Here is a 26,756-nt window from a genome sequence, read left to right as displayed (position 1 = left end):
TGAGCTAAGCTAAAAGGAAAGTTTTTATGCAGACAGACGTCCGAGCATCCAATCTATTTAGGCCTTTTTGACAACCCTCAAGTTATTAGCAGTGAGTGAAGAATTCTCAGGGGTTCCCCACTGACCCATAGGTTAATAGTTGTGCCTGTAGTTATTAGAATTAAATAAGATGATTTTTCTTTCCTTTTTTTTTTTTTTTTCCTTGAGGGAAGGTCTGGCTCTGTGTCACCCAGGCTGAAGTGCAGTGGCATGATCTCAGCTCACTGCAACCTCTGCCTTCTGGGATCAAATGATACTCCCACCCCAGCCTCCCAAGTAGCTAGGACTATAGGTGCACACCATCCCGCGTGGCTAATTATTATTATTTTTTTTGGTTTGGTTTTGTTTTGTTTTGTAGAGACGGCATTTTGCCATGTTGTCCAGACTGGTCTCGAACTCCTGGACTGAAAACAAATCTGCCCACCTTGGCCTCCCAAAGTGCTGGGATTCCAGGCATGAGCCACCACACCCAGCCTGAGATAATTTCTCACACTGAGTCTTTAGCATGCGCCAGGCAGTATTCAAGGTTTTACAAACCTCAACTCACCTCATAGCAATGCTATGAGGTAGGTGCCAATATCAGACCCATTTGTTTTTTACAATTTCTTTTTGTTTTGTAGTTGATTTTTTTTTTTTTTTGAGACGGAGTCTCACTTTGTCACCCAGGCTGGATTGCAGTGGTACGATCTCGGCTCACCGCAAGCTCCGCCTCCTGGGTTCACGCCATTCTCCTGCCTCAGTCTCCCGAGTAGCTGGGACTACAGGCGCCCATCACCATGCCCGGCTAATTTTTTTGTATTTGTAGTAGAGACGGGGTTTCACCGTGTTAGCCAGGATGGTGTGGATCTCCTGACCTCGTGATCTGCCCGCCTCAGCCTCCCAGAGTGCTGGGATTAAAGGCGTGAGCCACTGCGCCCGGTCGAATATCAGGCCCATTTTACAGATGAGGAAACTGAACGCATAGCATGAAAACAGTACCCGATCCAATGCCTGGTACATAGTAGATGCTTAGTTTGAGCAGGATCTAAATCTATGGTCAGACCCATAGACACACAGCTCCATGAACAGTCGCTCCTGTCTCTCCAGGGGGCCCCAGGAAGCACTTCATAAATGTTTCGGTTCTTGAATTCTTTGGTGAATTCAAGAACCGAAACAATACAGAGCCGCCAGGAAAGGTGAGCAGGGGCGGGAGAAGTAGCTTTCCAAGGGGCATGGAGATATGAGGCACACAAGTCACTGGCCAGCCCAGATACACCAAAATGTACACAGCACGGGGAGAAGTCAGTCACACAGAGCCACAGACACACCCAAGGCAAATACAGCCGTGATATGTAGCAAGAGAAAAATGAGACACGCAGTCACACGCACAGAGACACATGCCCCCCAGAGCAAACACAGATACACACGGGGACACACGCCCCGTGACAAACGCAGATGCACACAGAGAGACACACAGCCCTAAGTCCCACACACGGAGATTCACCAGATCCACACCCCAAGACAGAAGCAGGCACGTCCACTCCTGAGGCCAATACAAACTCACTCTAAGAGAAGCACAGACACACACACCAACAGGGCCTTCGCCTACCGGGGGCCGGGTTGGGAGGCTCTGGAGACCCTCGATCCTTGAGGAAGCCCTCATTCCAGCCTCCACCTGCGCCCCCAGGGTGGTGTTGGGCCCGTGGGGGAAACGCAAGGCGGGCAGAGAGTTCGGGGCTCCCGCAGCAGGAGAGGCCCAGCCAGGTCGGCTGCGCTGCAGAGCGTGGCTCTTGGGCGCCACCTAGTGGACACATGGAGTGGAGGGCCCGGCTGCCCCAAGCGCAGATCCACAACTCCACAGGTCCTGGGTCCATCTGTTTCTGCTTTTGTGTCTAATGCGTCCCTGTGTGTGTGTTTCACTCTGTGTGTCAGTCTCTGTCTCTCTTCTCCCTGCATCTCTCTTTCTCTGTGTCCCGGTGTCTTTCTCCATCCTTTTTCCCCCTTCTCTCCCCGCCCACGGCCTCCCCCACCTCCAGAGCCTGACGCTTCTTCAATAAGCGAGTCAGGCATCTCCAGTGACCGGGCACCCCCCATTTATAGCCGCATCTCTTGGGCCCCGTCCCTCGACGGCATCTTGGTCCCCATGAGTGTCCACCTGCTATGACTCGGCCAGGGGCTGAGTAGGTGCGGGTGTGATACCCAACCGAGTCTCACTCGGTCGCCCAGACTGGAGTGCAGTGGCGCAATCTCGGCTCACTGCAACCTCCCAGGTTCAAGAGATTCTCCTGCCTCAGCCTCCCGAGTAACTGGGATTACAGGCATGCGCCACCTCATCCGGCTAATTTTTTGTATTTTTAGTAGAGAAGGGGTTTCACCGTATTAGCCAGTATGATCTCGATCTCCTGACCTCATGATCCGCCCGCCTTGATCTCCCAAAGATATATTTATTTTTTATACAGAGTCTCGCTCTGTCGCCCAGGCTGTAGTGCAGTGGGGCGATCTCAGCTCACTGCAACCTCCACCTCCCGGATTCAAGTGATTCTCCTGCCTCAACCTCCCAAGTAGCTGGGATTACAGGCATGCGCCACCACACCCGGCTAATTTTTGTATTTTTAGTAGAGACAGGGTTTCACCATGTTGACCAGGTTGGTCTCAAGTGATCCGCCCGCCTCGGCCTCCCAAAGTGCTGGGATTACAGGCTTGAGGCACTGTGCCCAGCTGTGCCCACCAGTTCTGCCAGCCTGCTTGCTCCTATGTTCTGGTCTTTGGAGCAAGGATCCCCAAACTGGAGGTGGCTTCTGGCCACCATACTGTGTCTTTGTCCTAACAGAGCCAGGGCCCTGAGTCCAGGGTGGCTCGCCCCTCCTTCCCCAGGGCTGGCTGGTGCTAGCTTCCTGGAGGTGAAGGTGCTCATGGCATGGGGAGACTGGGGGCACGGGGACAGTGAGGATTTGGACCTCAAGCAAGGAAGGGCCTGGAGACATTTGAATGTTACCCTCGAACCCTTCCAGGAGGGCTGATTCTCTTCTTCTCAAGGGCTGAAAACCCTACAGGCTGGTGGTCCCATCCCCGATCAGCCACTGCGGCCCCAGGTCCCCATGTTCCTGCCTGCTCCATTGTTCAAAGGTGCTAGGTCAGGTGCAGTGGCTCATGCCTGGAGTCCCAGCTACTCAGGAGGCTGGGGCATGAGGATTACTTCCAGTAGCTCAAAGTTGCAGTGAGCTATGATCACGCCGTTGTACTCCAGCCTGGGCAACATAGCAAGACCCCATCGCTCCAAAAAACAAAAAAAAGGGAGAGGCATGCCTTTCCTTCCTGGGGGCTTCTGCAAATCCTGTTCCTTCTTCTGGAAAACACTTTCAGGGCTCCTTCACTCCTCATGGCTTAGGCCTGCCCAGTCCCCTCCTCCAGGAAGCCAGTCTCATTCCACCCGGAGACAGCAGGAACCTGCAGGCTTGTCTCAGTCATGGCTGCAATCCTGCCATGGAGCCCTGCTCGCAGTAAGTACCCAAGAAGTGTTTGCTAAGTTAAATGAGCAAGAAAACAAAGGACTCAGAGTCCAGCTCTTCAGCCTGGATTTCATCTTAACTTGCTTGGCAGGGGGCCTTGGCCAAGTGGGTTTCCTTCCCGCTCTGGGCACTGTTTCCCCAGCAATGGAGCGAGGGGACCTTTCCCGGACCACTTGTGAGATCTACCCTGCTGGGTTTCATTTCAGCTGAGTCTGTAAATATTTGGTCTGCTGTGGCCAGCAGCATCCACGCAGGGGAAGCTTCAGTGCCTTTTATGAGCTCCCTGCGAGGTCTGATGTGCGTTTTCTGTGGCTGGGTACACGGGGCACCCCAGCAGTTTCACAGCTGGTTGGCACGAGGCGGCTATGATTGCAAGACTGGAAGAAGCCAAGAGACACCATCAATGGTTTCCAGCACTTAACTCCACAGCGTGCAGCATTTGAGAGGCCAAAGCGGGGCCTCTTGTTTTAAAAACTGTAATGCAACATTACAGATTACAGCTGTGACGGAAATGGAGCCCACAAGATTCCCCTTCCCTAAGTCTGTGGGTCACACTTAATTTCTCAGAGGGCAGAGGGAAGGGATTTCTGTCAGGCAAGAAGTTGGGAAGCCCTGGTTTAGACCTGTCTCTTGCTAAAAAAATTCAAAGAACTGCAACCACTTGCTATGCACCTACTGTATGCCAGATATTGCATAAAGCCCTTTTTTTTTTTTTTTGAGATGGGAGTCTCACTCTATCTCCCAGGCTGGAGTGTAGTGGTGCAATCTCAACTCGCTGCAACCTCCGTCTCCCAGGTTCAAGCGATTCTCCTGCCTCAGTCTCCTCAGTAACTGGGATTACAGGCATGCGACACCATGCCCGGCTAATTTTTGTATTTTTAGTACAGACGGGGTTTCACCATGTTGGCCAGGCTGGTCTCAAACTCCTGAGCTCAGGTGATCCACCAGCCTTGTCCTCCCAAAGTGCTGGGATTACAGGTGTGAGCCACCACGCCTGGCCAAAACCTCCGTTTTAAAAGGCCGTGCACTGGGGAGACGCAGATGCCTGCCCCAGTGATGCCTATGTGGTAGAGAGTGCTGACAATAAACAACGCTGTAGCGAGTGGTCAGAGCCACGAGCACAGGCAGGTGTGACAGGGACAAGGCAGAGGGTGATGGGCACTGCTGATCCAGTGGTCAGAGCAGACCTCTTGCAGGGGGTGGAATGTGAAGGGGCTGGCCATGTGTGGCTGGTCTCTTCAGTCACAGCCAGTACCACAGTGTTCTTTCTTGAGATAGCCTGTCACCCAGGCTGGAGTGCAGTGGCGTGATTACAGCTCACTACAGCCTGTGCCTCCTGAGCCCAACTGATCCTCCCACCTCAGCCTCGTGGGTAGCTGGGACGACAGGTGTACACCAGCAGCCCAGCTAATTTTGTTTTTTTGTACAGATGGGGTCTTGCTACGTTACCCACACTGCTTTCAAACTCCTGAGCTCCAGTGATCCTCCCGCCTCAGCCTCCCAAAGTGTTGTGGATTATAGGCGTGAGCCACTAGGCCCTGGCTCACAGACGCCCAGGAAGCTCTCCCAGGAGGGCAGTGTCTCAGGTCCTCAGTGCCTTATGCTCCACTGAACCCGGCAGCCGCTGTGTCAATATTTGAAGATGGAGGCAAACACAGAGCGGCTGCATCTCATGAGGATTTGAGGAGTGCAGAGAAGTGGCTCTTGGCATTCCGGGGAGTAATTTGGGGTCAGTTTCTGGCCCAGTATTGTCTCTGGAAGCACTGCAAGACGTGTAGAGTTATCCTTGGGGTCAACTCTAAAGGTCAAGTGCATGTGCAAAATTATGGACACTCACATGTGCAGCTTGCTCACTTTTGCCCCAAGCACGTATCTCTTCACCACCGTGTGACCTTGGCATGGGGCGCCCGGCCATCCAGCGAGGCTGAGGAGCAGGGACCCTGGGCTGGAGCCTCAGATCCATGGCTCGCTGCCTCTGGGCGGGTCTCAACCTCCCTTGGACTCAGAACCTTCTTCCACGCTCGACTTTCCCAGGGATTGACTCCGGTTTCCCAAGAAGCTGCACCGGGGTATGTCTGGGTTGGTGATGTTGTGTGACGCCTATATGTGTCCTTTGTGTAAATCAGTGGCTGGCCCTGGGGACTAGAGATGTCTAACCTGCTTGACTGGTAAGCACATCGGGTGCTTCCCAAAGTGGATTCTGTTGAACCCCAGGGTGACGGACAAGGATGCCCAAGTCCTAACCCCTGGGACCTGTGAACGCACTGGTCTCCAAGACAAAAGGACCTTTTCAGCCTCCATCTCAAAAAAAAAAAAAAAAAAAAAAGAGAGAGAGAAAAGCTCCCCTAGTCCACCCAGCTGGCCAAAGATGTGGCTGAAGGGCTGAGGTTGGAACCCACCCAGCAGTGACACCAGAATGCGAACACTTATTTGTCACCGTCGTATGACCAGGGAGGCACAGCCTCACCCCTCCCATGGGTCACTGGGACGCAAGGAAGCCCCCGGCCCTCAATCCGGCAAACCTGTTTTTTAAAAGGCATGGCATCCCCACTAAACATTGACTTCATGGCTGTTGGTTTTTTATTTTTTTCTTTCGGAATCAAAAGGCCCTGTTCTGACTTTGCCTTTGAAATGATGCGACTAGGAGTCATGCATGCAATTTGAGATTGGCAATCATCGTGGAGGCTTGGGAGTTCCTTGGGAATGAGAAAATCTAACCTAGGAGCTGTTTTGAAATGTAATGAAATCTTTATGAATACAAAATTTAGCAATTGGTGAAGTTGACACATTTTTGTCGCTGTGGAGACATTTCATAAGATCTTAATTCTATTTTTTTTCTTTTCTTTTTTTTTTTTTTTGAGATGGAGTTTCGCTCTTTCACCCAGGCTAGAGTGAAGTGATGCGATCTCAGCTTACTGCAACCTCTGCCCGCCAGGGTTCAAGAAATTCTCCTGCCTCGGCCTCCCGAGTAGCTGGGATTACAGGCGCCTGCCACCACGTCTGGTTAATATTTGTATTTTTAGTAGAGACATGGGTTTCCCCATGCTGGCTGGGCTGGTCTCGACCTCCTGACTACAGGTGACCCACCTGTCTCAGCCTCCAAAAGTGCTGGGATTACAGGCATGAGCCACCGCGCCAGGCCATAAGGTCTTCATTCTGATCCTGCCGTTTTCTTTCTGTATGGCTGGAGCTGGTCATTTCCTCACCGGGACCCCCTCCAGACCTCTGGCATTGCATTTCGCCAGGGCCCCTGTGAAACGTGAGTACCCAAGGCTTTATTCCTATAGGGCTCCCCAGGGCCTGCCAACATGTATTAAGCATTTACTGTATGCCAGGCTTTTTAGGTGGATTAACTAATCTTTGTAAATATCCCATATGGCAACTACAATGATTACTCCCTTCTTCCAGTTAAAGCAGCCAAAGCAGAGAGTAATTATGACCTGCCCGTGGGCAGGCAGGTAGTGAGAAGGCTGGGTGCCAGGCAGTTGGCTCCTAAACTCGCTCTCAAGAAGCTCCCTGTTTCTGCCCCAGTGGCTCTCATTCCTGTGATGCCCCACAGCTTCCCCTCCCCTTTAAAAATGTCTTTTAAATAATGGGAAATGAAACATAACAAAATTTACCACCAAATGGTATACAAGGCCAGGCATGGTGACTCATGCCTGTAGACCCGGCAACTTGGGAGGCCAAGGTGGGAGGATGGCTTGAGTTCCAGAGTTCTGGGCTGCAGTGAGCTATGATCGCACCACTGCCCTCCAGCCTGGGACACACAGCGAGGCCCTGTCTGGCAAAAAAGGGAATTGGAATCTTTGTGCAGTGCTGGTAGGAATGCATAATGGAGAAGTCTGGCTATACTTCCAGAAGTAAAACACAGGGAGTTACAAGTCAGCACAGGACCCAGCAATCCCAGTCCTAGGTACATACACAGGAGAATGGAAAACAGGTGTTCAAACATATACACATCCATAAAAGCTCACAGCAGCGCGATTCACACACAACTGCCCAAAGGGAGGATATATCCATCAGAGCATCTCCTTTTCATAACACATATTTTGTTCCACCCACCTTTTCTCTCTTGAAATAAGAGTTAATATAACGTACCTACACTCAATTATTAAAGAAACAGGCCAGGTGCGGTGGCTCACACCTGTAATCCCAGCACTTTGGGAGGCCGAGACGGGTGGGATCACTTGAGGTCAGGAGTTTGAGACCAGTCTAGCCAACAGGGTGAAACCCTGTCTCTACTAAACATACAAAAATTAGCTGGCCGTGGTGGCGGGCACCTGTAATCCCAGCTACTCGGGAGGCTGAGGCACGAGAATCGTTTGAACCTGGGAAGCAGAGGTTGCAGTAAGCCCAGATCCTCGCCACTGCACTCCAGCCTGAGTGACAGAGTGAGATTGTGTCTCCAAAGAAAAAAAAAAAAGAAAGGGGAAACCAGAAGCCAGGACGCAAACACGCTCACAGGAAGAAGGCCCCATGAAGACGGAGGCCGAGACTGGGCAATGTGTTTACAAGCCAAGCAACGGCCGGAGGCACTCGGCAGCTGTCAGAAGCTAGGAGGCTCAGGAAGGATTCTGCGACATAGCCTGGGAAGGATGCAGCCCTGCCCACACCCAGATCTCAGACTCCCGGCCTCAAGAACTGAGAGCCAATGAGCTTCCTTAGCCAGTTTATGGTGCTTTGTGACAGCAGTCCCGGTAACTCAAGCGTTTCGTTTCTGCGTGGAACAGAGCTGGTTCCAGGCCTGGCTCGCAGGGAAGGGAAGGGCTCTTCTGCCCCCGCAGGATGTCCAGTGGGATTGGCTCCCTTTCCAACTCCCATGGGGCGGCCTGACAGTTGTTGAGCTGCTGCTTTGTAGTTCACGAGGCCACACCCATCTCCAGGAAGGTGCTCCGTGAGGAGATCTCAAAACAGGGCCTGCTCCCAATCCCAGGCTGCCTCCTCAATGCAGGCTGAGCCTACCTTTTATTGCCCAACAGGGAAGCTCTCAACCCCGATTTCTAGACTCTGGCTTGTGGGGTAGACAGGCAAGCCATGAAGACCCCTGTGTGCAACAAGGAGGTGGCGTTGTACCCAGTCCACCTGTCACTGGAAAACGACTCCAGAAGCCGCTGTCGGAGAGACTCCCGAATGCGTTCACGGAGGCTCAGGCCTAGACAAGACGCCGAGAGCCAGGGCCAACCTGCCTTTCATGCTCTGGTATCTGTGGCAAGCTGGGCTGGATTTTCAGATGGCTTTTTTAAAACTTAACTTCCCAGTGGGGGAATGGGGAACTCCAGCAGAACCGGCAGTTGGAGGAGGGGCCTGTGGGTGGCTGTCCTAGATACAGAGGGGAGGGAAAGAGGTCCCCAGTAGGTGGCCCTCCCAGTTAGCTCTCACACCACCACCACACCGGGCTGGGTTGCCCCTCCCGCCAAGAGGGCACCAGGCAGACCCCATGCACCATCCTCTGCCCCAAGACGCCTGCAGCCCCCGCCCTCGGCCAGCATCAGCTCCGCTCGTGTACCAGTTCTGAAGAGGACCGCGGCGCTCACAGTGGTCGGCCCCTGCAGGGACCTGGCACGGAGGGCTGCGCGCATGGGCTGGCAGCCTGCGGGCTACCCTGGCGAGTGAGGTGCCTCGTCTGGCACAGTCTTTAATTAAGGAAGCAAACAGGCGTCACCCTCAAATGCACTTTTACAGACAAATAGACATTTCCAGAAGAACGGAGGGACTAGCTCTACCACCTGGGCCCACTGCCGAGTCAGCGCCGTTCCACTCCTGTCCAGCTGCTGGCAGCAGGCACTGAGCGGACACACTCGGCAGCCAGCGGAGGGCGGGCCCACCACACACGCAGCCTTCCCGAAACAGCCCACCACACACCAGCATGGGACACAGCCCCATACTGAGGTGGCAGGGGGAGGGCTCCCCAGGGCCTGGCACGCCTTCACCACTACCCACGCAGAGACAGGCTTGGTGTAAAGGGATTGGTCTGAGGGCCCCACGGTGCACAGCACCCCCTGAAGAATTCCTAGTTCCCATGGGCTGACTCCCCATCCTGTTGCATCATCCAGTGATGGGGACCTGGACGCCCCACTTCCTGGGGCGGTGATGAGAATGCAGGAGGACGATGCAGGCAAAGGACTCTGGCAGCGCCTGGTAGAGCCAACAGTCAACATGCGGCCACACCACTCTGCCCAGGGTCGGTCCCTCCCGAGCTCTGTGGCCACGAGGACTCACGCACGTGCACACGCACGCAAGACTGCGAATGGTAAACTTTATTAATGGAAAATGGAATGCCTCGTTAACAGAAACCTTGATTTAAAAACGGCAGAACAAGAACACATTTATTAAAAAAAAAAAAAAAAGTGAGTTCACATTGTATTGAGCTACAACACGGTGGCAGGATTTGCTTTGCTTTTAAAAAGATCCCCCAAGTTCAAGGGAACCCTGGCTACCAGATTCAACAGTGCATCTGCCCACCTGAAAACTCGCAGCGAGTGGGACTTAGTAGCGGCGGGTGAAGTGGGGATACGGGGGGGGATGGGGGTGTGGGTGCGGGACTCTGCTGCCCCGGTCCTGGCTGGCCACTCCGCCACCTTCCAGTCCGCCACCTGGCACCACGTGGCCCTGGGAATGTCCACCTTGTGCAAAGCCGCCTCGCCTAGGAACAAAGTCAGACATTTTTTCCCCTTGAAGTGCTCAGCGTTTTCATGGTAACATGGGTTCAGTAACGGTCCCGCAGCCTTTAGAGCGCTTGGGTATTTTTTCCACGTGAGAAAAATCATCATTACACATTGTATTCCAGGTAACTGAAGAGCGTTATTTGAATAAATTGCAAAGAGCTGCTTTTTGCTTTGTTTTCAAAACATCCAACCCAGCCAGCTGATCAAACATGCAAAAACGGGAGAGGAAGCGAGGAGCAGGAGCAAACCACTGTCCTCCTCGGACAACACGCCTTACCCTGCCACTCCACCTCGGCTTGCCATGTGCCCCGGCCCTGAGGGCCCAGACAGGCCCCTCTCGCCACCTAGAAGAGAAGAAGGGTCTGCAAACACTCCATCCCTGGGGAAGCCCCTGGACACGTGTGGGGGCCACAGCCACCCTCGTCCCCGGAGCCAGCGCCATACCTTGCCACCTGGCGTGCTCCCGGCTGGCCGCGCCTGCGTCCATGGTACCCTGCCAGGCACGTGCCTGCTGCTCCTCCAGCCGCTGGTTGTGCTCTCCCCAGTCACGGCCACCCCTTTGCCAAAAAAAAAAGCAGACATGCAGCCGTCTGATGAGCCTCCAGGGTCACGCTGGGAGCAGGCGCATCCACCCTGACCTCAGCCGCATGGCGGATCATGCCACACAGCAAGGGCTGCAGACGAGTGGGCAAATCATGGGAAGTGACATTTCCCCAAAAACAGACGTGCCAGTAAGCACGTGAGAAGGGGCTCAACGCCACCTGGAAATGCCAATCTGAGGCACAGCGAGACACTACCTCCCCCGGGCTGGGATGCTAGAATCACACAGTAACACGCACTATGGAGGGTGCGAGGAAAGGGAAGAACCCTCGTCCACTGCTGGTGGAAATGTAAAATGGTGTGGCCACTGTGGAAAATAGTTTGGTGGTTCTTCAAAAAGTTAAGGGCAGAATTACCACGACCTAGCAAACCCAGTCCCACCTGACAGAAATGAAAACGTGACCAAAGACATCTGTGCATGAATGTTCCTGGCAGCAGGATTCCTAACAGCCAAAGGGAGATGGACCCCAACGCCCATGAACTGATCAGCAGATAACGCTATGTGGTGTGTCCGGACCATGGAGTGTTCAGCCTTAACTAGGACAGAAGCGCTGGCCCAGGCAGCATGTGGAGATGAGCCCTCAATACATGAGACTTAGGGAGAAGCCAGGCCCAGCAGGCACACCGCGCAGGCCAAGAAATGACTCAAGACAGCAAATCCAGATCCAGAAAGGAACCTGTGGCTATCAAGGGCAGGGGAGAAGGGGGTGCGGCTGCTAAGAGGAGCAGGGTTTCTTCTGACATGATGAAAATGCTTCAGAATCGGCCTTGGGGATGGCTGCACAGATGCACACACATGCAAACCTCCAATGACTGCACACGTGAAACGGGAAGTACGTGTCCTGTGAATTATACTTCAAGAAAACTATTTTTTTAAAAGTTTCAGACAGAAACTCTGGGAGATGAAAATCTGAGTCCAGTGTCCTGAGTCCTGAGTGGCCGTGCAGGAAAGCAGCCAGACCCAATCTGCATGAGTGTCTGCCTGCTGTGGGTTGCCGGCTGCAGTGACAGTCAGGCCAAGTGAGCCCACAGGCCCGAGAGGGGTCATCGGAGGCCCCAACACACACCTGCCAGGCAAGCGAAATACCGCCCTGGAGGGAGTGGAAAGCACGCGTGTGGCACCTGCCCTTGGTGACCCAAGCGTGCCCAGCCACTGCTGTGTCTTTGGTTCTGAGTTTCCCACTTACATTCCCAAGTTATTTACCACAAAACCCACTAAGTGACAGGACAGGAATGCTAATGGGGTCACCCAGAACACTTTACACCAACTGATCAGAGCACTGCCACCGTCTGTGCTGCCCAGAGATGCAGGAGAAGCTTCAGGTGGGACACTCGGCACGGCTCCGAGTCAAAGTCCCTGGCAGAGGTGGAAGAGCCTCTCAGCGTAGAGGGAGGGATGGACAGGGGAGCACAGGGGACCAAAACCCACACTGCGGGAGTGGGCAGGGCCCAAGGCAGCCCTGGGCCGGGGCTGGAGACAGACAGGACACTCATCTATCTCACAGAGGAAAGCAGGGTGGCAACTGCAAAGTGGTCCTGCCACCAGCCTCCTCACGGCCGGTCCAGGCAGCAACAGGGCAAACAGGCAGGGGTGACCGCAGCTGGCCAAAGAAACCAGAGAGGCACCCAGAGTCCTCCCAGACAAGCCCTGTACCCCAATAATGCTGACGAGACTTAGGACAGCCCCCACAGCTGCAGTGCTGGTGAAGATGGCTTTGAACACCTATGGAGGACCTGGCCTAGTGTGCTCAGCCCTGAGTCCTGGGGGGAGGGTCCCCATAAACGATTCTAATAGGCAGGGCAGGGTTGAGAAGCCCCACCCCAGACCAACTAGGGGTCAGAGAGAAAACCCGAGAAAGACACATGTAAAGAGGCAACGTGGAGGAAAGGGCAAGGCCGCTCTACCACGGACGGGGCAGGACTGACAGCTTCTGCGCTGTCTCTCCCAGTGGGAACGCAGCCCCTGTGGATCGAGACATTGACAACTGCAGGCGCTCCCCAGCTCGGGAATGGGGATGGGCCATTCTGGGCGACCTGGACAGCTCCATGCCTGAGAGCCTGTTCTGCGCTTTCTTCTTGAGAACCTGGACTTTCTGAGTCAGGAGTTTCAAATGGCAGGACCCGTGGTAGTCCATCCTAAAGCTGCCCTAGCTGAAATCAAACCTTGGGGACATGCCCGGCCAGGCACCAACCTCTTCCCAGGCTAGGACAGATGCTCCCCACCCGACTGGGGCTCACTCACTAACCTGGGGGGAGGGGGCAGACCCCGGCCTTCACTCAGCCTCTTGTCGGAGCCGTAGCCCCCCCAGCCATCACGGGAGTCCCGGCCGTGGCGCTCTGGGGGTCCTCCGTGGCCATGGCGGTCATCTCCATAGTGCTGGAAGGCAGGAGAGGGACAAGGTGACACTGACCACGTCACCCACCTAGGCCCACCTTCCAGGAGGACTGTCTACCGAAGGCCCCAGGGCGGCAGGTGGGCCGGAGCCAAGAGAAGACGGCAGGGCGAGGCCTCAGCCCTGGTGGGCCCTGCTTCGCTGACCCTCTGCTCCCTGGGTCCCCTCCTCGCACCCCTACAGCTGCATCACTGCCGTGAGCTGCCCCAGGAGCGTGGAGAGCCCTGGTGTTACTGCCCTCAACAGCTCTGCTCAAGGTCCACTAAGATGTCACCGAGCCCTGTCTTCCCTGAGGAGCTAGGCACTGCCTCCTTTCTGATCACAGGAGTGCCCTCGGGCGGGTCAGCACCCCTGTGCTCTGGCGGGGTCACACTTCCAGCCTCCCTGGCCAACCAACTCTGCACAGAGGAGCCAGCAGTCACGAAGCAGGCAGGTGCTGCCTGTCGCCATAGGCCATTACTCTGCCACCCAACTCCCATCTCTCCACCAGGCTGCTGCTTTCTCAGAACTCACACCCTGCCACCACGCACAGGGCACCCGCATAGCACCACAGAGATTCAGGGACCACTCTTGTGGTCTTCAACCCCCAGTGCCCACCCAGCATGGACTTGAAACATGGAGAATCCCAGGCTCCCCATACCCCCGACCCTGGCACATGTGGGCTAAATGACAATCACCATTTGGGTTCTCAGGGGCACGCTACAGGCACCAAGACCCAAAGGCTCCCTGAGCAAGTGGACAATGAAGAGACACTTGAGGTTTCTACTGGATAAAATGAAGAACAAGCCTGACATATTTGAAAATGACAGAAACTTGCACATTACAAAACAATCAAATATTTGCACAATTTTTTTTTTTTTTAGACAGAGTCTCGCTCTTGTTGCCCAGGCTGGAGTGCAATGGTGCGATCTCAGCTCACTGCAACCTCTGCCTCCTGGGTTCAAGCGATTCTCCAACCTCAGGCTCCTGAGCAGCAAGGATTACAGGCACGTGCCACCACGCCCGGCTAATTTTTTTTATTTTTAGTAGACACAGGGATTTCACCATGTTGGCCAGGCTGGTCTCGAACTCCTGATCTCAGGTGATCCACCCACCTCAGCCTCCCACAGTGCTGGGATTACAGGCATGAGCCACCATGTCCCGTTAAATATTTGCGCATCCAGTCGCTGGCCGGAACCCACACATCCATACCCGCCACACATGCTAAATTGCCACCTCTCTGGGATAAACCGGCCGCCTGATGAGAAATGGTGAGTTATGCCCGCACAGCAGCACAGTGGCCCTACGGCTTGGCATCGGGGCTCTACTCACCTGCCCATCCCGGTGGTCTCCCATCATTGGCCTCGAACCCTCCCTCCTGCAAAAGGAAAAGATCCTGTTCAAACAGCGCCCGGCACTACTACACATTTCTGCAGGTCAGGTAAGTTTCACGACTGGGATACTTACTCCATCCCATCACATAAAAAGTGTAACTGGCCTGGAAAAAAGCAAAAAGCTAGCTCAAATCGAAAGGCTTTTCTCTGGGGGCAGGAACAAAGTCGGATCCTAAAGAGAAGGGAATACACATCTCACTGAACTAAAATTCCTCAGAGAGCTCTCAGGCAGGGGAACAGGGACAGAGGCCTCCAATGATCCCTAATCTCTGATCTGATCCAATGCGTGGGACTTGCCAAAATTCACACCAACTCCACCCCAAAATCCAGCAGAATTAAGAGTGTGGCCTCTCAGCCTCCCTTTCCCATTCTGCCCACTCTGACACTCCTTCTAAAGGAGCCAATGAACGGGGAAATGGGTCAGAGATGTGCAGCTGAAGGGAGCCCAAAGACAGGACTTTTAAACTGGAAAACCAAGTGCTGTCTTCTTAATAAACTAGATGTACTCCTCATTTCAAAAAGCTAAAAAGCCCACCCAGACCCTCGAAATGCAAAACAGGCCTCATGAGAAATTTTGCACGTCCTCCATCAATTCTCTGGTAGCTCTCGGGCACAGGAAGCTCTGCTGGTTGTCCAGGCACGAAAGCCCCAAAGCCCCAGCATGCCTCAGGTCACGCCTCTCCTTAGCGGCGCCAACGGAGAGGGGGAGCAGCTATGGAGAGACCTCCCAGGAAGCTATGAAACCCAGAACAAGGTTGTGCTGACAAACATCGCTGCCTCACAAGAGAGCTCGGTGTCGGGGGGCCTGCACCCAGGTCCCTCCTGGCCACACTGGAACAAGCTCTGAGATGCCTTCCCATGAGGCAAGCTGGGGATTCTGTAAACGGCCGCCAATTCCAGCAACTCGCTCAAGTTCTGGGCAAGGTCAGAGTCACCCATTGTGCGTCTCAGAAGTAAACGAGGCTTCAGGGCACACAGGAACCCCTGCACTGGGCTGAGAATGAGGTCAGCTGGATGCCCCAGTGCCCACAATGACTGTGGCTAAAGGAGGGGACAGGACCGCTGACCTGTCGATGGCGTGGTCCTGGTACTGGCCCCGGTCTCGATGATCGAAATCGTGGAAGCGGTGGTCCGGCCGGGGAAAGTCCGCGCGGTATCTGTCCTCCATCGCCACACGCTTTCCTTCTGGCCAATAGGCATCATCTCGTCTGGTTTTTATTTTAAAAGAACGCAAATTCCATTTACGAAAGGAGGAGAAAAAGGAAGGAGGTGGAGGTGGGGAGGGGAGCTCTCTCCCCAGACCCAGTATCATTTAAAATGCCCTGCAGGGCCAATCTCTAAACACTCGATCATCATTGCTTTGATTTGATAAATTAAAACCCCCATTAACAGCCGAGAGGTACACTTGTATTCTCATCCAACAGTCCCGAAAGGAGCACTGCTGTGAGCTCATTGTCTCATGAGACTGGTAATACCCTGATCCCCACTCATGAGCACAAATGCAAGTGAAATGAAATATTTGATTCTTCTGGAATAGCATTCGAGTTGCCACACTTTTACTTTCCCTGCCTTCCACGGGAGCCTGAATCTCCCTCTGAGTTTCTTGCAAAAGCAAAGAGAATTAGATGAGGTGATAGTGAACTACACACAGCGCCGGATGGCATCCAATTATCTTCTTCTTGATTTTTACCAGAAAACTAGGCTCATGGAGAGTGGGGTGACAGGTGACTGTCAATTAAGCCGTTCCAGGTAGCTAGAGACCAATAAACCTACTTTCTAAACCAAAGGCAATATCCTTTTCCACAGCGCCTGCTCTGCCTCTCTGTCTACAAGGACACGAGATTGGCAGAGACAGCGGTGGCCAACTTGGGCCTAATGGGCATTTGGTTGTCTCGCAAGACAGAGAACAGTTATGCTCCACAGGGAAGTGGAGAGGAAAAGCATCACAAACCCTTCAGCAGCAAGTGGCAGCCATCAAGTTTCCCAGAATAACTCAAGTTGGGGGAGATGCTACACAGCCTCGAGTGGTGACAGTGAACTAATAAACCTGCAGCAGCCAGTGCGAGCTACAGGGACTCCCCAGGGCGCATGCTCCATATCAAATTTCATTCTCCCCCTCCCGCCCCCCTCCCGGGAGGGAAGGGAAGCCGCTGTTCTGTTGGAAGGGTGAACACCGCTGCCACGCTGGCCTCCGTCCTGCCCGCGCTCTGGGCGGGACTCACCGATCCAGGTCGTAGGGCCTCCGCCCCGGCCGCCGCTCCTGCTCGTAGCGCAGCTGCTCCTGCTGGCGCCGCAGCTCCTCGCGCTCGCGGTGGATGCGCTCCTGCTCCTTCCTGCGCTCACGCTCCACGCGCATGCGTTCCCGCTCTAGCCGCTCCCGCTCCATGCGCTCCCGCTCCAGTCGCTGGCGCTGGCACTCGAGCTGCAGGCGTTCCCGCTGCAGCCGGGCCTTCTCCTTCCGCTCATGGAAGGCCTCGAGGCGCTGCTCCCGCTCCCGCTGCTCGCGCTCCCTGCGGGGACAGGCAAGGCTGCCTTGAACCCCCTGTGTGAGCCTCCACGGACAAAAAGCCCGGTGCCCAAAACTGGGTGTGAATTGGAAGCAGAAAAAAAAATTGGATCCAAAAGCTCACCAGGCTTCCCTAAAGCTGCGCGTGCAGGGGGTTACCTTACTTAAGAAAGTCACCTCAAGAAAAGCAAAGGCAGCACAGCTGGCAACATTTCTAGGTTCGCTCAAGAACATTTTCCAAATGCTATGAGCACAGCTTTTGCTTTACTGAGCAATATTTGAGGAAAAGTGACAAGAGAACGCCGGGTATCCCGACATGAAAACGCCGAATGTCAAGGCAGAGAGGGACAAACCTTCAAGACCACAGCCCAGAATGGAGCCGTGGCAAAATGACAACTGGACTCGGCTTGCAGTTTCTGACCTTGTGTGAGAGGTTTCAATAGGGAAGACCGAGACTTCAGCACCCAGGGACCATCCCATCCCATCAAAGCCACACACGGCTGGGTTTTGCGCACCGGCCAAGGTCCAACACCAGAGGAGGGGCAAAAATAGACTTTGAGCCAGCAGAAGGCTCAGCCTGTAATCCAGCACTTAGGGAGGTTGACGCAGGAGGATTGCTTGAGCCCAGGAGTTCAAGATCAGCCTGGCAACATAGCCAAACCCCATATACCGTAAAGGGCTTCCCTGACTTTATTTCAAGACAGGGTCTCACTCTGTCACCCAGTCTGGAGTGCAGTGTTGTGATCACAGCTCACTGCAGCCTTGAGCTTCTGGGCTCAGGCGATCCCCCCACCTCAACCTCCTGAGTAGCTGGGACTACAAGTGCACGCTACCATGCCCAGCTAATTTTTAAATATTTTGTAGAGGTGGGGATCTCGCTACATTGCCTAGGATGGTCTCGAACTCCTGGCTTCAAGTGATCCTCTGGCCCTGGCATCCCAAAGTGCTCAGATACAGGTGTGAGCCACTGCACCTGGCCCTCTGATGACTTTCATGCCACCTGGCATGTCTGGCGGCTCATGTGTGAACAGGTGCTGGCCCCTGCCTCAAGGACCCAGGCGAAGCACAACACCCGCCGGCCCAGGCACTGGCCCTCGGGCACACAGACTCCTCACTCCAAGTACAGCTGGGAGAAGGACAGCCACCCCCAGAGGAAACCACCAGCCCACCACCCCGCCCAGCTCCACTCACCGCCGCCTCTCCGTTTCTCGGATCTCCCGTTCCCGCTGCCTCTGGCGCTCTCTCTCCCTCTGTTCTTTGATTTTATCAAACGACAAGATGTCTCTCTTTTCTTTGCTTTCTGACTTGCGATCCTGACTCTTGGAGCTCTGTTTACCAAAACTGGTTTATTAATGTCAGGAAAATGATTGCAACAAACACACAATGGAGATTATGCACGTGTGGATGAGACTAAGATTCTTTGGCCCCACATGGTGTAGATGGAAGGCTGTGGTCTCCAGACCAGAGGCCCAAGCATAAGCTGCTTCCCTCCAAGTGTGCGTTTTACTGCCTAATCCAGAATCCTGCTTTCAAATGTCAAGGGGCATTCATGGAAGAGAAGAGGTTGGCCCATGCCTCAAAAAACCTACAAGCACAGTTTTTCTAGCATAGCACAGCCAAGGACTCACATAATCCAAAGCAAACCTAGGCCTCTGAGAGCCACGGGGCACATCCGCACAGAGCCACTGTGGCCATTAGTTCAGAGGGGGACAGCAGTCAGGCCAGCTGTTTGGACAGCTGGAGGGCAGACTGCATGTTTCACATCTCAGCTGCTGGCTCAGGACTCAGGCAGACAGCTCTAAATAGAATATGCCAGGCCAGGCGCAGTGGCTCACGCCTGTAATCCCAGCACTTCAGGAGGCCGAGGTGGGCAGATCACATCAGGAGTTCAAGACCAGCCTGACCAACATGGTGAAACCCCATCTCAAGTAAAAAAACAAAAGTCAGCCGGGCATGGTGGCGCATGCCTGTAATCCCAGCTACTCAGGAGGCCGAGGCAAAAGAATCACTTGAACCTGGGAGGCGGAGGTGGCAGTGAGCTGAGATCGCACCACTGTACTCCAGCCTGGGAAACAGAGCAGGACTCCGTCTCAAATGAATAAATAAATAAATAATAAATAAATAGAATATGCTAAAATACTTTAATGCAAAACGGTGCTCCTAATAAGGTACAGAACACTAATAGCCAATGTCTGTAATTTATTTTGTGTAGGTTTTTGGTTTTTTTGAGACCCAGTCTGGTTCTGTTGCCCAGGCTGGAGTGTAACGGCTCACTGCAGGCTCAAGTGATCCTCCCACCTCAGCCTCCTGAGTAGCTGAGACCACAGGTGCACACCACCATGCCCAATTTTTCTATTTTTGTAGAGACGGGGTTTCGTCCTGTTGTCCAGGCTGGTCTCAAACTCCTGAGTTCAAGTGATCCGCCTGCCTCATCCTCCCAAAGTGCCAGGATTACAGGCGTCAGCCACCCGCACCCAGCCTACATTCATAATTTTCTATCTGTGGCATAAAGCTCAGAGCTGTAACGACTAACTCCCATTTCAAGGTTCTCCAAGGCCTCACCCAAACTAGCTACACACCAGACCCTCCCAGGAAGCTTTTAAACAACACAGAACCTGAGGCCTCCTGCTGATCCACATAGAATCTCTGGGGCAGGGGCTTGGGAAATGACATTGTTAAAAAGCTACTCAGCTTATTTTCCTAATTAGTTCCCATAGGAAAGAAAGAGCAAGCAATGAAAGACAAACCAAGCCAACAGACAGGTAAAGGTCAAGGCGGAGACATTACACCAATTATTAATAAAATGCAGGCTGGGGAGGAAGGGGCATACACACACAGGGGGACATCACCCAGCACTTTGATGGCACGCTTTGCCTATGAGACGAGCAGATGTCTTACACACACTGCAGTGGAGTAAGAAGGGGACAGTGCCCATGTACCACTGCACAGTGGGCAGCACAGCAGGCAACAGTGCCAGCACTCCTGGGTTCTCAGGCCAGCTTAGCCACTTACTAGTGACCTGGCAGGTGCAACACACGCAGGAGTCCCCTTCACAACCTTTCTGAACAGCACTTCATTTCAAAATTTTAAAGTTAAAAGAAGCTGGGGGTAGTGGCTCACACCTGTAATCCAGCAAGTTTGGAAGGTCAAGGCGAGAGAATCACTTAAAGCCAGGCTAAGCAACAAAGTGAGACACCTCACCCTTTATTTTTTAATAGGTAAATATTATCCATAAAATTAAAAAAAAATGTAAAAGCGAAAAGAAAAAAAAGCAAAAAGGAAAAAGGCCAAACCCTACGTGTCTGTATGTAGAGACCTCCATGGCACATTACACAGAAAATGCAAGCTCCAGCACATCCTCTGTCTGTGGTCCCACGGCACGCACAAGGAACTTGTGTGCAGAGGAAGCCGAGGAGCCCAGCCGGACACACGGAGGCTTTAGTATGCCCGTGCTGCATCTCCCCGAGCTGACCAGAGGTTTTAATCACGCACATGTGCTCACTATTTATTTTTCAACATCACAGTGACATGGGGGTAAGATTATGGGTCTTTTTCAATGTTCTACTCTAGATTTCTCTGTATCTTATGATTTTCATTGAAAAATGACATTAGGAATTGATACTTTATAAAATCCAAATGTTCATTTAAAAAACTAAGTCTTGGTTGGGCGCGGTGGCTCACACATGTAATCCCAGCACTTTGGAAGGCTGAGGCTGGTGGATCACTTAAGGTCAGGAGTTGGAGACCAGCCTGGTCAATGTGGCAAATCCCGTCTCTTAGCACTAAAAGTACAAAAATTAGCCTGGTGTGGTGGTGCGTGCCTGTAATCTCAGCTACTCAAGAGGCTGAGGCAGGAGAGTCGCTTGAACCCAGAAGGCAGTGGCTGCAATGAGCGAGATCACGTCACTGCACTCCAGCCTGAGCGACACACCAAGACTCCGTCTCAAGAAAAAAAAAAAAAAAAAAAAAGTTAAGTCTTAACCACACAAAGTGGTCCTGGCTGAATACGGTGAACTCTGCGTTCATTAAAAAAGCACTGTCACCTCACGAACATCTCAGCTAGAACCTGCAGCTGGGAAGCAGAGGTTTTTATTGTTTTCCAGAGTGAAAAACGCAAATGAGATGCTATTTCGTCTAGCTGTGCGCACAACTCGAGAGAGGCAGCTCTTGATCTGGTAACATGACCAACACTCTGTCCTAGGCTGGTCTCAACCTTTTTGGTTAATTTAATAGAAACTAGAAAATCAATGAAAGAAAGTAACCTGCTATTCAGTCAACCAAAGAGTAGGACCTGCCTTCCAGCTTGAAAAGCCTGGGTCTGGCCCATCCTAGCCTATGATGAAGCTGCTGTGTGAACCGATGCTCTGTCGGAAGGCGGCACATCCCGGTCAGGAGCCAGTACGGGGCCAGCACATGGAGGGAAGCAAACACGGAGGGGCACTGCTCTGCAGAAAGCGCCGGGATTCACGTGTGTGTCTGTATCTACAATCTACACAATTATCACGCCTCCTACAAACTTCAAAGAACTCTTTAAGATTTTAAAGGCAAAACAGCATTGTTTTCATAATGCGAATCAAACGGGTCGTGGAGCCATCGTGAGAAACAGCTGGCCCTGAGATGGCAGAGGCAATACTCACTCTCTCTTTGGACCTGCTGGTGGTTTTCACGCTAATGACAGGCTCTCCTTTCGATTTATCCATCACAACCGTCCGCTCCATTCCTCTGCTTCCTTCAGGACAAAACACACCAAACTATGAAAACCTGTGGACGCCCCAACTTCCCGTAGTAAACAGCACTCTGATGGACTCTGGGCACACAAGGCGTGAGTCAAGTGACTGACACCAGCCTTGGGAGCCTCTATTTCTCATCTATTGTGAGCGACACAGTAACGCGGGCACAGCATAACGGGGGCACCCTCACGGGTCTTTGTACAACTGGAGGGACCTGTTCCCAACCTACAGCTTAAACCTGCAGCACGCACACAGGCACAGCCGTCCCGCAGAGCCCTCTGTGACCCTCCACACTAAACCCACACGGCTCTGGAGCTGGTCTACGCTGTCACTCCTCCCTGACGTTCTGTGAAGCTCTGCAGTATCCAGGCCGTGCTCGGAATCACACTGCAGCTCTGAGGGAGCACCTTGCCAGACGGGTGGGCTTCCCTCCATTCATTTTCAGCAATAAAGGCTTCCCAACCAATTCTCTCTCCTGACAACAGAACCACCAGGCTCTAAGCACTGGAACAATGACTTATTTGGGGAGATTTATAATACTTGAGGAACATTTTAAAAACACGTTCCTCATGAGACTCAGGGTAAATTAGCCTGTGAGCTGAAGATCCAGCTTGTAATGTGCTGTACCAAATTTCAATGCTCCAGATGGCTGGGTTTTGTTTCTGTTTTTTTCCTTCCTTGATGGGGGAGGTAGAGTTGGCTTATTTTTTTTGCCACAAAACATTCTGAGTCTTATAGAGATTCAAAGGTGTAAAGCACAATGAACTTTTACAAAATGACAACAGAAGTGGCATCGTCCAAATACAACCACTTCAACAGATGCTTGGAGGTTTCAGTTTTCTCTGTATTTTTACTACCTCCAGCTTTAACATAATGTGGGAAAAACTTGACTGCACACCTGCAAAATAGCATCAGGTTAGTTACAAGAAACTTGGACAACTCACTCTTGTGAATCCCACTACAATAAGCCAAAGGCCCTGAGAAAGCCAGAACTCAGGCAGCTGAGTTCAGCAATACACGTCAAGCCCTGAGTCCCAAGCACTTCTGGATTCCTGATGTTGTATGGAAACTCCTTTAAGCCATTTCATCAACAGACTCTTGTTTCTTCAACGGTGACATATGAACAGCGAAATAGCCATGTCACCAGAGCTTGCTGTCCTCATCTTCCCTCGGAACCCCACCTACTCACCACCCGTGCCAGGCCTTGGGCCCTACCCTTCCCCTAGCACTTAAAAGACTCTTATCACCTGATTTGGTGACTCTAGACCGACTTGTAGGTCCGGGTTTCAGCTCATCCTGGTCTTTTTCTTCCTTTTTAATGTCTTCAGGCTTTTTTTCCTCCTTCTTCTCAATCTTCTCCTCCTTCTTAATTACGGTTCTATTTAAAAACATGGTTATCACATTGAGTTCACAAGACTCTGTGACAGGAACGGCTCACCCAGAGCCTCACTCACACACACTCAGATGTCCACGTAAAACAAAATCACCCCGGCGGCAACCAGGTGGGAAAAAATTATTTGAAAACCATAACAACAACAATACTCCTCTTTAGATACAGGCCGTATTCCCACTTCTATTACTTGCTCAACTGAGGGATATGCACAATGAAATTCCTGGGGATGCATTTCCAAAATGCCAGACAGGCTGGCACGCAAGAGTGGCATGCAGGTGGAGACGAGAAACATGCCAACTACATGAGAACACTTCTAAAAAGTTTACTTTAATGTTTCATCATGTATGTGTGGAACATTGTTTATAAGCTTTATAGGGAAAAGCATTTCTTCCCAATATAGCCTCAATAGGATAGAGGCCCAGTGGCAGGACGCCAAGCCCCCAATGCACAGAGTGGCAGGCCATTTACCCGTGAGGCCAACACCCCTCGGTTAGTAACTACTACATACTTTTAGGGAGTTAAATGATGTGTTATGTGCCAGTGAATACGGGAAGGTGTTAAGTGCCATTTCAACCAAAGGCAACTTTCTTCTAAGCAGTGAAATAAATCATCTTCGCCACTCAAACTCAGCTGCCGTGTTCCCTAATGCCATTTGTCTCAGGCAATTAAACTGCACACTGACTCAACACCAACAATGTGCCAGGGTCCAGGCAGGAAAGTCAGGCCTCTGCAGGGCCCTCCAGCAAGCACCTGTTGGCCTCTCCCCCACCGACCCAGGCAGGGTTCCTGGCAGAGCTCCAGCCATGCCAGGGAAGCCTTTGATTGCCCCATCTCCCTTGCCCTTCTCAACCTCCACATCATGGAGTTGTCTGTTTTTAAAAAAATAATACTCATTTTGAGAAAAACTGACTATTGTAAATCATCTTACCTCCTCTCCCTCATCCCTGTGACCGACCATGAGGGCGGCCTTACTGTCAATCACTGGGTCTGCCTGACTGCGGTGATCTACGGTGACGTTTTATAGTGTCTTAGGCGTGACATGAACGAGGTCATACTTCATATACTGCTCTACAGCTTACTTTTGTTACCTCATGGTATGCTTTAAAGAAGGGTCTTTAGGCTGGTCACGGTGGCTCATGCCTGTAATCCCAGCACTTCGGGAGACCGAGGCAGATGGATCACAAGGTCAGGAGTTTGAGACCAGCCTGGCCAACATGGTGAAACCCCATCTCTACTAAAAACACAAAAACATTTAGCCGGGTGTGGTGGCGCATGCCTGTAATCCCAGCTACTCGGGAGGCCAAGGCAGGAGAACTGCTAGAATCCAGGAGGCGAAGGGTGCAGTGAGCTGCGATTGCACCACTGCACTCCAGCCTGGCAACAGAGAGAGACTCCATTTCAAAAAACAGAAAAAGGAAAAAAAAAAAAAGACGGGTCTTTAGATCCTGAGACAGAACTCAGGGGGAATAAAAAGGAGGTGGCTGGGTACAGGCGTGGGCTACCACTTCCAAGTAATTTTTAAATTTTTGATAGAGACAGGGTCTTGCTCTTTTGCTCAGGTTGATTTCCACCCTGGCCTCAAGCAATTCTCCCACCTTGGTCCTGCAAAAGACTAGGATTATAGGCGTGAGCTGCTGCACCTGGCCCCAAGTTGAAATAAGTAGGCCCCTGAGTATCGGGTGTCAGATGAGCCTTCATGAGCTTGCGACGGGGCAGGACGGGGCAGGGCGGGGGTGGGGGGTTGGCTCCTTTCACCTGCCGCACAAGATTGTGTTTATTCATCTGCTTTCCTTCTAGTAGATAAATATATGTGCTGGAAAAAAGACTGGAAGGATATCCAACAAAAAGCATCATCCCTGGGTGCTGGGATTACACCTGACATTTACATGTGCTTTCTGGATAACAACTGTATAAAAACCAGCACTCATCCAAGACGGCAAAGGCGAGCCCTTCTTCTTCCCTTCTTTGGAAAGCTTCTCTATTTCACAAGACCGATCACTAATCTAGAAATCCTTCAAATGGAAGGAAAGGCTAATGAAGGTGTCAATTTGAAGGAAAAAGTAAGGTCAAAACAAATTTTAAAATGCTCAACCTCCTAGGCAAACAACCTGCAGGAAGTTTGGTCTTAAAGGTCTTAAGTTCATCACCCAGTTAAGAGCCATGGGGCTCCGAGCAACCTTCATAGGTTGAATCCCAGCCTTGCCGTTTCCCAGCAAACTCAGGCAGGACGTGTTCCCCTCTCTAGGCCTGTATTCTCTCCTACATAGAGCACGTGCCTCCCAGGGCTACTGCAAGGACCGAGAAAACTGCTGCATTCCCAATGCTGGCCACAGGACCATGCCATACTGTTAGCTAATTATTACCACCTTTCCCACAAATACAGAAAAGCAATGAATGAAACACAAGATACCAAGAATACCGCAAACCTGCAACAACAGTTCCCCATCTTCCACCAATACAGACTTTTTTTTTCTCAGCAATGCTGATGGGATGTGTCTTTTTGAAGTTGCTGATTAAATTAGGGTGCTCACCAACCCCCCGCCTCCCTCCAAGTTCATGAAGGTTCATCTGACACCCATTACTCAGGGGCCTACTTATTTCAACTTGGGGCCAGGTGCAGCAGCTCACGCCTATAATCCTAGTCTTTTGCAGAACCAAGGTGGGAGAATTGCTTGAGGCCAGGGTGGAAATCAACCTAAGCAAAAGAGCAAGACCCTGTCTCTATCAAAGATTTAAAAATTACCAGGGAGTGGTAGCCCATGCCTGTAGCCCCAGCTACTAGAGAGGCTGAGGTGGGAGGATCACTTGGGCTTGGGAGGTCGAGGCTGTAGTGAGCCATGATTGCGTCACTGCACTCCAGCCTGGGTGACCCATCTCAAAAAGTAAAATGCTTTTTAAAAATAATAATTCCAATTAAATATAATAATTCCAATTTGGCCATGATGTAAATTGGTAATTACATCTTCAAAAACCCAGTTCAACTATGTCCACAGACATGTTTACCCTCTAAACTGCATTGACAATGTAAACTTAAGGCAGACACTCAGCCTTCTGAGACATTGCCCTGATCAGATACACCACCGAAATCTACCTTCTCAAAAGCCTACAATTGTGTTAAAAATATAAATAAGCCACACCTGCCTTGAAAGAGCTGTCCCTACCTCCATTTTGATTCGATATAAATCACCCCTTTATAAAAATAGAACCTCAGACCCATGGTTCCCAACCACTAGGCCAAGATACCCCAGGGTGCCACCGTGAACTCACAGGGTGCCTTGGGATATTTTTAATTTTGAAGTAAACACAGCAATACTTGCCATCTGTCAGACACAGCACCAACCAACTACTTGCTCAAAGTCATTCACTGCAACACTAGACCAGGCTACATTCCTTTGGATGATGCTTTATCTTTGAAAAACTGGGTTTATGACAGTTGCTGTGATTAATAAGTGAGAACTACATGAAAATCAACATGGATGAGAAAATTATTCCAAGGTCTGAGAGGCTGTACAAGGGACCAGAATATGGAAAAGGACATACAAAATAGTATTCTTCATTTTGTGTATACT

At 51.9% G+C, this 26,756-nt stretch overlaps 1 protein-coding gene across 1 annotated transcript in view; it reads right to left on the bottom strand.

Annotated features, from left to right (window-relative positions):
- Positions 1-9,763: 9,763 nt before the first annotated feature.
- Positions 9,764-26,756, bottom strand: part of SAFB2 (scaffold attachment factor B2) — a 37,118-nt gene continuing 20,125 nt past the window's right edge. Inside the window, exons 12-21 of the mRNA XM_007994931.3 lie at positions 23,042-23,172; positions 21,702-21,793; positions 18,256-18,392; positions 16,781-17,068; positions 15,626-15,766; positions 14,497-14,542; positions 13,039-13,169; positions 10,637-10,749; positions 10,470-10,536; positions 9,764-10,170 (exon numbers count right to left, since the gene is read on the bottom strand). Coding sequence (XP_007993122.1) covers positions 10,014-10,170; positions 10,470-10,536; positions 10,637-10,749; positions 13,039-13,169; positions 14,497-14,542; positions 15,626-15,766; positions 16,781-17,068; positions 18,256-18,392; positions 21,702-21,793; positions 23,042-23,172 — 1,303 coding nt within the window. The 3' untranslated portion in view covers positions 9,764-10,013. The remainder of the gene's footprint in view (positions 10,171-10,469; positions 10,537-10,636; positions 10,750-13,038; positions 13,170-14,496; positions 14,543-15,625; positions 15,767-16,780; positions 17,069-18,255; positions 18,393-21,701; positions 21,794-23,041; positions 23,173-26,756) is intronic.

The sequence above is a fragment of the Chlorocebus sabaeus genome, chromosome 6 (assembly GCF_047675955.1).
Source record: "Chlorocebus sabaeus isolate Y175 chromosome 6, mChlSab1.0.hap1, whole genome shotgun sequence".
Lineage (NCBI taxonomy): Eukaryota > Metazoa > Chordata > Mammalia > Primates > Cercopithecidae > Chlorocebus > Chlorocebus sabaeus.
This window is presented reverse-complemented; position numbering and strand designations above follow the sequence as displayed.